Source organism: Eleutherodactylus coqui, chromosome 3 (assembly GCF_035609145.1).
Source record: "Eleutherodactylus coqui strain aEleCoq1 chromosome 3, aEleCoq1.hap1, whole genome shotgun sequence".
Lineage (NCBI taxonomy): Eukaryota > Metazoa > Chordata > Amphibia > Anura > Eleutherodactylidae > Eleutherodactylus > Eleutherodactylus coqui.
In genome coordinates this window covers 115,685,707-115,700,810 of record NC_089839.1, presented here as the reverse complement: position 1 = coordinate 115,700,810, position 15,104 = coordinate 115,685,707, and the positions used below count along the sequence as shown (strand labels likewise).

General features: G+C 45.4%; 1 protein-coding gene across 1 annotated transcript in view; it reads right to left on the bottom strand.

The window, feature by feature from the left end:
- Window positions 1–15,104, bottom strand: part of ACOXL (acyl-CoA oxidase like) — a 387,512-nt gene that overhangs the window by 74,312 nt on the left and 298,096 nt on the right. Inside the window, exon 17 of the mRNA XM_066595986.1 lies at window positions 8,209–8,279. Within this exon, the coding sequence (XP_066452083.1) occupies window positions 8,209–8,279 (71 nt within the window). The remainder of the gene's footprint in view (window positions 1–8,208; window positions 8,280–15,104) is intronic.

Below are 15,104 nucleotides of genomic sequence, written 5' to 3'. Positions count from 1 at the left end.
ATCTCCCGCAGGACTGGTCATAGTGCAATCTTAGTACAGAGAGTGATAACTGAGTGGACACAGGAAGGCTCCAGTAGTTGCAGACCTTTCCCAGATCCTGTTGACCGACATGATCCTGACAGACAGGTGGCTGCCCCTATTCTTCCAATTTCAGCTTAGCAACTATCTGCAAAATGCGAGCATGAGTGGTGCTCATATAATAGCAGCTAAAGCCGTTTTGTGGTCCAGGCCTAATCAACAACTTAGTCCACAACATTTTCTGGTCTAAGGGTCACTGAGGAAGTTGTGCACCTTACATGCAGCACATGCTACTCAATAACCTTGCACTTATAATTTCAACCCTTTGAGGATAAAGGGACATATTTTGTCCCATAGTTTTAAACTTCCCACAAATTCTATTGAATCATTTAAACTCCTGAAAGAGTTAAGTATGTTGTAATATTGGATGCATTTCTCAGCTACTCCCAAAGCACATTTGCCCATATTCCTTCTAAGATGTTGATACAATGCGCTGTTTACTGCCACTGTTCCAAGTGATTTTCTGCAGTTGTCCGCGCTGCCGGAATGACACTGTTCCAGGTAATCTACTTATGTCCTTGATGTGACCTCATATTGCCCTGGGAGATTTTCTTTGCCCTGGCTACTAGGCCTGATGACGTTGTTGGTAACCTTCTACCCAAATGTTTTAACACTTACAGTTTGTCTTCTATTTTTAAACAAGTTGCTGGTCTGACAATTTTTCAGATGATCTTCTACTCCTGTAATTAATGCCTTAGTGACTAGCCGGTCATTGATGCTTCTGTGCCAAGGTCACATTCTGCAGTTCTTGTTGTCGCGGCTTGTCGGTGGCGACAGCGTCAAAGCATGGTGGCCTTGACGCAGGCCAAGACCTGTTGACTTGTTATGCAGGACAAGGGTTAATGCACCATGTGCAGAGACTGCTGGTGTTATCTTTCATTGCTGCATGGATGCATGCTGGATTAGTCATGCCTGGGAGAAGGGTTGAAGGTGTGGTTTTCTATTCACTCTGCCAGTCCCCAGGTGTGGAGTGGCTTTATATTCTCACCCCTCCCTTTGCTCAGTGCTGCTTATTCCGCTCCATAGTGGAGCTCCTCTGTGCTGGGTGTACCTAAAACTGGTCTTCATGGAGAAGGACTCAATACAACATTACCAGTTAGTTAACTTGTCTGCCTTTTATCTGCGCCAAGTGTTTTCACAAAGGTAGTGGTGGCCCTTGCGTCAACCCTGAAAGTGAAAAGGATTTTCGTCCTACCATATTTAGATGACTGGCTGGTGAAAGCAGAATGAGGTCAGTCTCATACAAATGGATTTCAATTGCGTATTCTGCAATCACTTCTGCGAGAAAGTTCCACGGTAAAATGCAGGTATTGAAAGGCACAAATTATCTAATTTTTCTTTACACTAGCGGGTACCAATTGCGTATTCCACAAGTGGAAGAAAAATCACAGCATTTTAGCGCAGATTCTGTGCGGACGGCCTCCATGAATGCGAGCGTCCCACAGCCCAAATACAATTAACATTGCGTATGAGCAGTCTGAATTCTTTCTGGCTGGAAGAGAGAGGCAGAAACAGAGAGACAGAAAATCTCACCTGAGAGATGTTCTACTATTTCTGCAATCTTTTTTCCGCACGGACTATACGCAGTGCATACACTTACATCCATGCGGAAAACCACACACATCTGCGATCTACTGCGACAATTTGCAATTACTTTCCGCGATGTATCGCAGATCATCTGCTGCGGATATCCGCATACAGAATCCGACCCATTAGCGTGATCCTGGCATGAAAAGCTCTGTTGTAACATCACCACAGATTAACCCTCAAAAAAGGAAATTTCAGTATCTAGGCTATGTTCTGTATTTGGTCAAAATGACAGTAGCCTTTTCATCAGCAAAAGTGACTAATTTCAAAGCAACCGTAAAAAAACGTGATTTCAGTTTTGGAAGTAATAAAGGTTTTAGGGCTACTAAATTCTTCAATATCTGCAGTCCGTGGGCCAAAGCCCATGTAAGTAAGTTACAATGAGATATCCTAGAAGAATGGTGAAGAGACATCCCTCAAGGCTGGAAAAGCAGTTTTGTTTCTCCTCAACTGCAGGGATGGATCTGCATTGGTGGCTACTAGAGATGAGCGAGAACGCTCGGTTAAGGCCGCCTGCAGACGAGCGGGTCGGATCCGGCAGCGAGAAATCTCGCCGCGCGATCCGACCCCAGAGCCTGCAGGGGCGAGCGCGTACTCACCCGCGCCTGGCGGCCCCGGCTCTTTGATGTGCCGGCTGCCGCGCAGCCGGCGCATGCGCAGACCGGAGCCGGCGGCCAGGTGAGTGCGTGCTCCGCACAAAATTAGAACATGCCGCGGTTTGTTTGCCGCGCGAGATTTCGCGCGGCCAAACCGCGGCCGTCTGCATAGGAGTGCGTATTGTAATGCACTCCTATGCAGACTTTCAGCAGCGGAAATCCCGCGGGAAATCCCGCGGCGGGATTTCCGCTCGTCTGCAGGCGGCCTAAGGCAGTTACTAGAGCGAGCATCGCTCTTCTCAAGTAACTGCATACTGGTCCGAACAGATTCAGGGGGGCGGCGGGGGTGAGGGTGAGAGAGAAGATCTCTCACTCCCCCGCCCCCGACCCGAATCCGCTCGGATCAGTAAGCAGTTACTCGTGAAGAGCGATGCTTGCTTGAGTAACTGCCTTAACCGAGCGTGCTCGCTCATCTCTAGTTGCTACACAACAGCTTCAAGGGCAAGAGTCTCAAGACAGCCTGTCCGACAGTCCTCAGATCGGATGCCTCAAGCTGGTGTTGGGGTGGTTATGTGGGGCATCAATGGGTCCAGCAATAATGGAATCTTACAGAGAGGCAGATGTCCTCAAATTTTCACTGAGGGCTATAAATTGTTTTTTTTTAACATTTTTAACGTTAAGCCTGGATTCACACAGGGCGGATTTGCTGTGGTTTTGCCGCAGTTTGCCGTTGCATATCCGCACTGCGTCAAAACCGCTACGTTTGCAGTGCAATGCAGTACAAATGTGTTTGGGCAAAAAGCTGTTCTCACAGGACAGATTTTTTCCGCACTGCTGCAGTGCGGAAATGCAGCTGCGGTGCGGTTTTTCAAGATGCAGCATGTCAATTCTTCTGTCTTTTCTGCAGCACTTTTTTGTCCATAGAGCTCTATGGATGCAGCAAAATACGCACCAAAATACGTTGCAAAAGTAAAAAAGCGCTGCGGAAAAAAACGCTTGCGGATTTTTCCGCAAGAAAATCCACAAGACAAAAATAACCTTTGAACAGAAAAACCGCAACAAATCCGCCCTGTGTGAACCCAGCCTTACTGTGGAATCAAGTTCTGGTTCAGTCTGGAACAATCTAATATCTGTTTTCTATATAAACAAACAAGGGGGAAGCAGAAGGAGGTTACTTTCTTAGTCCGCAGATAATGAATTGGGCAGCAAAGAACGTGACAGATCTAGCTGTTCACATTCATAGTGCATGCACCTACAGAGCGGATTGGCTGAGCAGGCATGAGCTCAAACTGGGAAAGTGTGTCCTTGAACCACTGAGTGTTTCAGTGGATAGTGGTGCAGCTAGGATATCTTCAAATAGATATTCTGGCAACAAGACAAAATGTTCAGTATCCAACAGTCTTTTGCCTAAACAGATTAGATCGCCCTCCGGCTCTGGACGGTCAACTTCGTGGGAGAACAAAGTGATTTATACTTTTCCACAGACTGCTCTTATCTCTAAGATCTTACAGGAGGTGAAAATGGAGAGAATAACAGGGATCCTAATACATGTAGTCCGTTTTTGACCCTGAAGATGTGGCTTCCTTTACTGGTGAAACTATCACAGGGGAATAATCTCATACTTCCGAAAATAAAGGATCTTGTTCTTCAGAATGGATTTCTGCACCCAGACCTGATTTATTTCAGCTGTCTGCTAGGAGGCTGATAGGAGGGATTTAGAACATGCAGATTTTTTTTTAAAGAGTTAAAAATAATCATTGGGAAGGATTTTTCCCCCAAAAGGGCTAATTGGCTCCTGCCTCTTGGGGTTTTTTGCCTTCCTCTTGATCAACAACATAGGAGGTTAAACAGGCTGAACTAGATGGACATTGTCTTCATTCGGCCTTACATACTACGTTACTATGTTACTATCTTAGCCTCTATAAGTAGTTCTACAGTAAAAAAAAAATCTATTTAACAATTCTGAGAATATTCTGTTGTTGGTGTACAGAAAATTATGTCTCATCTCCTAGTGTTCTTGATGATAATTTTCTACAAAGGCATCCTATACATCCTCAAATTTCTTCTCAGGACTTGGGTCTAGTTCTTAATTCTCTAACCAAGGAACCATTCGAGCCTTTACAAGATGCAGACATTAAGCATTTAACATACAAAACAGTGTTTTTGGTGGCCATAGCTTCAGCCAACAGAGCTTCCACATTTCTCTTGTAAGCATCCATATTTAAGAGAACTTTAGTTTTTAAATCAAGAGATTTATCTACCAGTTTTGAATCAAGATGAAAGGAATCAAGTTCATTTTTTAGATGTGAGATGGGCTATGCTTAAATATCTTCATAAAATAGAAAATGTTAGGAAGGAGGAGGCCTTATTCTTTCAGTTTCAAGGTCCAAGCAAGGGAAAGAAGAGTAAAGCATCTTTATTCAGATGGATAAGAGCAACAATTAATCAATACTATTCAACTCCAGGTGTACTTCCTCCTCCACATTCTACTAGATCCACAGTGACTTTATGGACTGAGACTAACTATGACATCTGTAAAGATGCAACGTGGTCTTCACCTTCAACATTTGTGAAGCATTACAGACTGGACATTGCAGCTTTTAGTGGTACAAAATTGGCAAAACAGTACTCGCAAAGGCGATAGAAATTACCCCCCCCCCCTTAATATTCCTTTTTAATTCCCATTGTGTGCTGCCTGAGGATGGCCAGAAAGATAATAATTTCTCTTACCTGAAATTTTCTTTTCCTGTAATCCGAAGGTAGCACACAATTTCCAACCCAATAAACGTATTGTTTTCTTAGGCTTCTTAGATTTTATAATCTATAATGATGAGTGTATCAGCTCACGCACCCATCTTTTTGTGCCCTAATAAAGATCCATATTACTGACGTGTTGTTATAGGTTTGTCTGAAACCAACCTTAACCCCTTAGTGACCTAGTCTGTTTACACTTTAATGACCAGGCCAAATTTTGGAAATCTGACACGTGTTACTTTAACATACAATAACTCCGTAAAGGTTTTGCATATCCAAGTGATTCTGAAATTGTTTATTCGACACATACTGTACTTCATTTATGTGGTAAAAATAGACCAATAGAATTTGTGTATATTTATTAAAAGCTGCTTACTGTACACTAGCAGAAACCAATTGCGGTTTCCGCTAGCGGAGGAAAAAAATCGCCGCATGTTCCACTTGCGTGGTGTCTGCACGGACGGCATCCATTGAACTCAATGGAAGCTGTCCGATCCGCAGGCCTTCCACAATTACATTCTGCAAAGGTCGTGGGTACCCACGTCATCGCCTAGCAAGGGCGCAAGAAAAGCAGGGATTTAAAAAAAAAAGTACTGTGTATGTCTTATGGTGAGCTGTGCGGACCATCCGCAGTACAAGAAGAGAAAACAAGAAGCAGGTATGCACAGACACCGGGTGGGCATAGGGTTGGATTGTGCTGCGGGAACCGGAATCCGATCTGTTCGTGTGCAGCAAACCTTAATCGTTCTGATTAACTGTCTGTCTTTGGAGTGTTGCGCCGAGCCACCAATTCTTTTTAGTTAGGTTATGGTTCCTCTGTTAGGTTGTGATCACATATTGTAGATATCTACAAAACAACCTACCAGATATCCTTACAATATAATATCCCATCATAGGATGACAAAATAAGTATTAATCTTTTTGCATCAATGTAATTTTACAAGATTGTAAGAGTGCATTTAGAAGATGCGTTACAATGTGTATCTTTATATTACTGGCATATAAAGTTTAATAAATGTGCCCCTCTGTCTTTCAGGGCATCACCATTTCCAAAATACCTATTTACTGTCAGTGAATGGAAATATACACTCTTTGTCAAAAACACTTCAACCCCGAGAAGAAGTTGTCATTTTGCTGCAAAACTTGGCATGCAGTTACATCTCAGGCATATATGCAAATGATTAGAGTTGTGACGTGATGGACGCTCTTGCCACCTGAAGCCCTAAAAGTTGTTCCCTCATGCCCTATAAAAAGGCTCTCAGAGGCTCCTTGTGTGTAGTGACCTCTTCTTCCTCTTGTGTAGAGCTTGTTGACCACTAGACGCCTCTACGACGCAGAGAAAAGATTTCACCCCATTATCAGAGTCTGAGAGGGGACGCACTATTGGGATGTGAGAAGCTGGATGGTCGTATTGATGAATTGCCCCCCACCTGGGCTATTCTGTCCAGGATGTTAGGAGGTGTTGGGACCAGTTGATGTGTGAGGGCATACAAGGCAACCGGGCTCAGGACCCCCCAGACAGACCACCAGTAGAAAGGAGGGTCTGATCATCCAACAAGCAGCTTCAACTGTTTCATTGTCCACCATTCCTAGACAGGTGACTTCATCATTACAGGCCAATGTGTCTGTTGGAAACATTTTCAGACGCTTGGCTGAAGGACATTTAGTCTCAAGCCCCCCATCAAATGTACTGCCTTTGACACCCACTAACCATTGTCTCCATTTACAATGATGTTGTGAATGATGAAACTAGACTGCTATGGAGTGGAACCAGGTTATCTTCAGTGATAAATCCAGGTTTAGTTTGGGCGCTGATAACGGCCATGTTTGTGTCTGGAAACCTAGGAGTGAGCGCCTCAATCTTACCTTTGCTATTGGTGTGATGGTCTGGGGGTCCATCGCATACAACAGCGTTGCCTCTCATGGCGTCTTCGAAGAGTCTTCCAGCAGAATAACGCTGGGCCGCACACACAAGGGAATCACAGGAATGTCTCCCCAACATTGTCACACTTCCGTGGCTCCCTGGTCGCTAGATTAATCACCAATCAAACATATATGGGACCATCTGGGACGCCAACTTCCACAGCTTATTAATTTGCACGATCTAGAGGCTCAGTTACAACAAATGTGAAGCAATATGCTGCAGAAGAAATGCAAACCAGAAACCAGTTCCTCTGCAGACGCTCCCACGCACCGACTGGCTGCAAAGAACGACAGATGCACAGGAAAATGGAGAAAGTCCAGCGCTGGATTAACAGCTTTTCGTCTTTATTAGAAGATCCAGACAAACATGGAGGAACAAAAGAACATGTGCCGTCTTACAGGTTTCAGGCAAGCATGTTGCCCTTAATCAATATGCTGCAGGATACCATACGGAACCTGTATGCCTTCATGCTCCCCATATTACATATTGTATCCAAGCTAGAGGCGGTACAACAGGGTACTAGAGCCTCCATGCCCACCCGTATCACATCTTGTATCCAAGCTAGAGGCGGTACAACAGGGTACTAGTACCTCCATGCCCACCCGTACCACATCTTGTATCCAAGCTAGAGGCGGTACAAGTGTACTAGAGCCTCCATGCCCACCCGTATCACATCTTGTATCCAAGCTAGAGGTTGTACAACAGGGTAACAAAGCCTCCCTACAAGGAGTCCGTTTTCCACAATAAATAATACTTTTGCTCTGATATTGTAATCAGTAACTTATATCAAGGTTACAATCATATATAGAAAGTTTCATTCCATCCAACAACTTCTAGTGGAGGGATTGGTGCTGACAATGAGTGTATTCGTTTCTGTCCAGAAATTGAAATGTTGTGTAAGCTCTGCTCAGACTACTATCTTCTTGCTCTGATCAGTGGTTCCGTCATAAAAGCTGCACTATTTATCTGATAAAATGATGGATAGAAACCATTATAGTCAATGGGTTCTGTCATACTGGCAGTTTTCATTACTTTGATAGATCTGGCACCCCGTTTTATTTTCATCCTTCTGTTCCATAAAGGAACAGAAGTCCAGAAATGTGAACAGAGCTGAACATATGCTAAAGAAGATAATGTAGTGGCATTAGACACCATGTAACTACATTAGATAACATAGAATAATTCCCCCGTATACCCAGGAGTAATAGGGTTGAATGCTTAAGACTCAAATGACAAATAAATACAACTGTAAAGCGATTTCCTCTATACCTCCATTAGTAGACTCTGATCCTCTGGCACAGGACAAGACTCCACAGCAAATGCAAACTTCTCCAAGGTCACTAGGAGATACAAAATATTAGATTAATATACAAATGTATTTAAAGTTATATACCGGTATGTGTGCACCTTCTATACATGCATATATGGACTACAAATAAAAATCCAAGAACAATACTAAATGTAATATTCTAAGCAAAGCATTCGTGTCTGCCACTACGGGTCTCCTCTCTTGGACTGCAGTTAAAAGTGTGAGGGCAGATTCTGTTTATATCAAACCCTAAGGAAGCTCTACCACAGGCTATGTCCCTGATTAATAGGTTTGGGCATTATTCAGGCCTATATACAAATTGGCCGAAGTCCAAGTTTATGTTGCTGCGAACAAGAGACTGGACCATGGGGGATAAGTCTCCCTAAGTTTTAAATACCTGGGAATTCACATATCTTGAGACTTTGCTTGCAGTTTCAATATGAATATGGCCCCTCTCTTCCCCTTTCTCCAGAATAAATTTAAAATCTGGAGTTCACTGCTCCCATCGGTAGCAGGCCGAATTAATCTTATCAAGATAATTTTCCCCAAATTCCTGTATTGCTCAGAACATGCAGATACAATAGTACCACAAAGATTTTTTAACAAAACTAATTCTCTACTAACCTCCATCTGTAGTAAGGCCAGAGCGAAACTCCGTTTGGAAACCCTACAGCGCCCAAACGACATGCCAGGCACGGCACTGCCGGACTTAAAACTGCACTACCTGGCTCTCTGATTCAGATCTCCCAAACTCGGAGCATCATCTGATGCACTTCCTATCTGAGACTTCCCTCTGGATTCTACTGGAAAAAACAGACCTACATGCCAGTCTGCTTCTCCCTATACACAGATTGGCCGCTAGAGTCGGGCAGATGTGTAAACAGATTACTAGATATGAAGGCACTCCCCAGGAAACCAGTAATAGAGCACTCTTACACTTGCTGAACCTCCCAGACACGCAATTCTGGATAGGTCTCGGAGTCACCCCCCTGGAGCATGTATACATTAATGGAGCTTTGGCCTCTCCGAGCAGCTACAGCAGCCTTACCAGATTCCTAGAACCACCTTTTGCAGATACCTCCAGCTAAGACATGTGCTCAATACTCAGTTCCCAGAACGACCTTAGTCCCTTTCCACTTACCCCTTGATAGGAGTTTTGTGCATGCAAGGAACTAGGGGGTTAATTTCGCAGACATACACATAACTCATACAAGCTAAAATTTCATACATATAGCTGGGTGTCCTTGACAAATGGTGAGAAATAATCCCTCGCTCTCTGAAGAGAACTGGAGTGCTGCAACGTCCTCCTACAATTTGGTCTGGCCAGCAGCTAACCGATTCAATTACACATGTTATATCAATGCTATCTGACACCAAGCAGACTCTTTAAGATAAATGTCATCGCTGTCAGACACCCAACGCTAACTTTAATCATTTGATGTGGAGCTGTCCGATGGTATACTCCTTCTGGACTTCCTGGGACAACTATTGGGGGTGCCACTCCCAAAACCCCCCGCTGGATGTTTACTGGGTATACTGAATGCAGAACAGTGACAATTCCATATCCGCATTTTTCTTAGGTGCCGTTTCTGGCCCATAAGACTGTGGCATTGTGCTGGATTGATAGGAGACCCCCAACACTACCCCTATCTAGTCAATTATATTTTCCCATATGGGAAAAAAAAAAATTATATACACACATATATACATATACATACACACACACATATATATATATATATATATATATATATATATATATTAAGGCGAAAGCCCTCACTGACTGACTCTAACTTCCCGATGTCGTACAAACATGAAATTTGGCATGAGCATTCTTTAGGTCCTAAATAGGAAAAGTAAAAGAGTCACAACTTAATTATTCAATGCTATTTATAAAAGTAAGTGCACCCCTATGTAATGTACTTAATCTAATTCTTTAACTTCTCGGGGTCATACAAACTTGAAATTTGGCACGACCATTCCTTAGGTCCTAAATAGGAAAAGTAAAGGGGTCACAAACTCAATTATTAAATGCTAAGTGAAAACGTAAATGCACCCCTGTGTAATGCAGCTAATCTAAATTCTCTAACTTCGCAGTGTCATACAAACATAATACTTGGCATGAACATTTTTTAAGTCCTACATAAGAAAGGTAAAGGGGTCACAACTAGATTATTTAATGCTAAGTGCAAAAGTAAGTGCACTCCTATGTTATATAACTTCGTGGTGTCGTACAAACATGACCATTCCTTAGGTCCCAAATTGGTAACGTTAAGGCCTCATGTGCACGGGCAAAAGAAGAATTAAAATCCACAGCGGATTTTAACTCTTCTCCCGCACGCGGATCCGCACCCCATAGGGATGCACTGACCACCCGTGGGTAGATAAATACCCGCGGATGGTCAATAAAAGTGATTTAAAAAAAAATGGAGCATGAAAAAATCTGGACCATGCTCCATTTTCATGCGGGTCTCCCGCGGGGACGGTTCCCGCAGGCTTCTATTGAAGCCTATGGAAGCCGTCCAGATCCGCGGGAGACCTAAAATAGGAATTTAAAAGAATTAACTCACCCGCAGCGGACCGGGAAGGTCTTCTCTTCCTCATGGCCGGATCTTTCTTGCTTCGGCTCGGCGGATGTGCCCGGCGCATGCGTGCGGCACGCCGGCGACGTGCCGGCGACGTGCTGAGTTCATCCGCTGGCCGAAAAAGAAGATCCGTCCGTGAGGAAGAGAAGACCTTCCCGGTCTGCTGCGTGTGAGTTAATTCTTTTAAATTCCTATTTTAAGCACTCATGTCCGCGGGGCAGGAGGGACCCGCTGCAGATTCTCCATGTAGAATCCGTAGCAGGCCTGATTTTCCCCGTGGACATGAGGCCTAAGGGGTCAGAACTCTGTTATTCAAGTGCAAAAGTAAGTGCACTCCTATGTAACGTACCTAATATAATTCTCTAACTTCTCAGTATCGTACAAGCTTAAAATTTGGCACAACCATTCTATAGGTGCTAAACAGGAAAAGTAAATCTCTCTCTCTCTCCCCCCACATTTTCTCGGACGAGTAATCAGTTACTCGAGGAGATCAATCCTCGTTCGAGCATCAGCCTTAAACGAGCGTGCTCGCTCATCTCTAGCTGCAACTTCAATATTTAATTTTAAGCGTGAAAAACTGTGAAAATCCATGATACATGATATAATTCTTTTCTCTGAAACAATAAAGCCTAGGGGAAATGATTTGTATGCTGAGGAGAATCTACCTCACCTTTGTGTATATACTGAGGAGAACATAATTGACCTTTGTGTGTATATACTGAGGAGAATCTACCTCACCTCTGTGTGTATATACTGATAATCTAATTTATGTGCATATACTGAAGGGCAGTAGAGTACATAAGGAAGCAGTCGGGATGGGCATGCCTTTAAGGCTATGAAGGGGCTGCAACCTCCAGTCTGGGGGTAAATTTGAATAAAAAGGGGTGTTACCTTTAAGGGTAAAAAGTGAGGAGAATGGAAGGGGTGGCATATTCTGCAGAGGGACATCGGTAGATGCAGTCTCAGGAGAATCTAATGCTCCTCTATGTATATACATATTTTATTCCTCGGTTCTTCTGAAGTAACCACGACTTCCTAAAATTTTCCATGCAAACAACACGTAAACACCTGTTTGAAATTAACTTGGGCGAAGCTGGGTATATCAGCTAGTATATCAAAAAAGAAAGTGCCCTGATAAATTCTAAAAAATCTGGGAAATTTGGTGTAGTTCATCAACCACAACTGACACGCAAAACGCATTTCAGCAGTTGGTGGACCAAATGAGGTCTTCGACTCTCCCACGTACCATATAGTTTTTCATAGATTTGGTAATTATATCCTGAATTCAACAAGATACCTCATCATATATGCTATGTTATACAGTGAAGACTGTCTTAAGTAATTGTAATAGAGTTGTATACTTGAACCATGTTATACTCCGGTTTGTCACTGTCATAATTTGATGTTTTTTTATTTCTCAATGAAACGAGTTTTTTAAAAAGTGTTATAGGAACTTAAGCTGCATCCCCTTCTCTTCCTTCTTTAAAAGCGATTCACTAACATTCCAAATGCCAATAGAAATTAGCCATAAAAATATAGAAAACGACTTAATCCAGCTGTCAGAACCAGCAATTCTCGGGGGCCCCGTGCCCACACCACCGGTCCTGCCACCCGGGTTACAGGAGTGCGGCGTAGGGGAGCCCCGGTTCTTGTGATCTCCCCGGGCCGCTGTCAGACTGGTCGCCGCCGGGTTGCTAGGGAGGCAGCAGGTGCTTCTCTAGGCACTTGACTACCAGGCTGGCTTCCCTAGTAACTGTCTGTGCTGCAGACTGGGGGTGTGTCCCCAGCACCTCCCTGATTAGCCCTGCTGCTGTCAGGCTCCCCGCCCCTATCGGCTTCTGGGGCGGGAGCGCTGACAGCATTTAAAAAGGTGTGTTTTCCTTTCAGCCCTTGCCAGTGTTAGTTTGGTCTTCCAGCTGCACCCGCGTATTCTTTTGACTCCTGTTTGTGACCCCGGCTTTCCTGACCTCTGCTTTTGGACCTTGACTACGTTTTTGCCTGACCCCCCTGTACTGCGTACCCTCCTGTTGCCGACCCGGATTGTCTGACCATTCTACCGTTGTTTGTCTCAGTGTCTGTTTGTCTTCCCGTGTCCCGCTTCCCTAGTGAGGGTAGGGACCGCCGCCCAGTTGTCGCCCTGGGGGTTAGCCCAGGGGGGCAAGTAGGCAGGGACAGGGGTTGCGGGATATCTCAGGGACCCCCATATCCCGGACACTGTCCTGACAGTAACACTGGCCGAACGAAGGTCAGACCCTTGCATCCGCCCGGCAACTCTGAACCCCTCGATGGAGGCCATGGCAGCTTTAGCGAACCAGGTCCAGTTCCTTACGAACCTTGCCCAGGACCTAACAGCCCGCTTGCAGCGACAGGAACAAGCGGCAGCTGCAGGTCCCATGCAGCCCCCTTCCGCTCCAGGAACAATGACAGAACCTCGAGCCACGCTTCCGGATTGTTTCTCCGGAGAGAGAAGTCAGTTTTTCGCATTTAGAGAGAGCTGCAAGCTCTACTTTGATCTCCGCCCCCACTCCTCTGGTACTGAATACCAGAAAGTGGGAATTGTAATTACCCGCCTGAGGGGAGAGCCCCAAAATTGGGCTTTCTCATTACCTGCTGGCTCTCCCGCCCGACTATCCCTTGACGCCTTTTTTTCCGCCTTGGGTCAAATTTATGACGAACCCGACCGTGCCGGCTACGCAGTCTCCAAGCTTCTGGCCCTGCGCCAGGGTTGCAAGATGGCGGAGGACTACTGTTCCCAATTCCGCCAGCACTGTACAGAACCCGGGTGGAATGATGCCGCCCTAAAAGACCTATTTTTGACCGGTCTGTCTGAGGGTCTTAAGGACCTACTCGTGGCCCACCCGGAGCCAAGAACCCTGGAGCAAGCCATGTCGCTGGCTATTCGGGCTGACCGACGTTTGAGGGCCAGACACGCCGCTCGGACCACTCCACTCCCCACGCCCACTTCTTCTACTGACCCGACTTTTCCACCTCCCACCACTGAGGCCATGGAGCTGGGAGCCATGAACCCCAAGCAGCGACGGGAAAATCGCCTGAAGAAGAACCTCTGCTTCTACTGTGGGGAGCCGGGTCACCGCATTGCAACCTGCGCCAAGAAGCCATGGCAGGGAAAACGTCCGCTCCTAGGCAGTTGTCCGGAGGACTGTCTAGGAGCCAAGGTACTCCCTGTGTTGTCCAAAATGTTATTGCCTTGCACCCTAGAATTCCATTCTTTCCACCGTACTGGGCAAGCCTTCGTTGATTCTGGGGCTGCTGCTAATTTCGTTAACTTTAATTTCGTTGCTCAACTGTCCGGGGTTCTGTTACGTTTAGAGACTCCGATTCTTGTTTCAGGAGTGGACTCCACTCCACTGCAAGCAGGGGTAGTTAATCTGGTTACCCCCGAGGTAAGGTTTACTATAGGAGCCCTACATGTTGAAACCTGCACATTTCTGGTGATGAGAGATTTGTCTGTGGACGTCGTCCTAGGTCTCCCCTGGCTCCGGGAGCACAACCCGGTAGTAAATTGGGACACGTTGGAACTGGTAGAGTGGGGTCCCCGCTGTGCCAACCACCTATGTCCGGTGGAGGTGGGGATCTCCACCTGCGAGGGGATTCCCCTACCAGATTACCTCTCCGAGTTCTCGGATGTCTTCTCCAAGCAATTATCTGAAGCCCTACCCCCTCATAGGGAATGGGACTGTAAAATCGATTTGATTCCTGGGGCCAAACTTCCTAAGGGCCGCATTTATAATGTTACGGTTCCAGAGAGAGAATCCATGAGGGACTATATCCAGGACAGCTTGGCCAAGGGGCACATCCGGCCCTCAGAATCCCCGGTGGGTGCCGGGTTTTTCTTCGTCGAGAAAAAGGATGGGGGTCTCCGGCCCTGTATTGACTATAGAGAGCTAAATAAGATCACAGTCAGAAACCAGTATGCCCTTCCGCTCATTCCTGACCTCCTCAACCAGGTCGCTGGTGCCCAATGGTTTTCTAAACTTGATCTCAGGGGGGCATACAACCTCATTCGCATTCGGGAGGGGGATGAGTGGAAAACTGCCTTCAATACGCCTCTCGGTCATTTTGAATACCTAGTAATGCCTTTTGGCTTGTGTAACGCCCCCGCCATTTTTCAGGGGTACATGAATTCTGTGTTTCAGGATATCATGGGGGTGTTTGTCGTTGTATATCTAGACGACATTCTGATTTTTTCCTCCGACTTGCCGAGTCACCGTACTCATGTTCAAACCGTGCTAGCTCGACTCAGACATAAC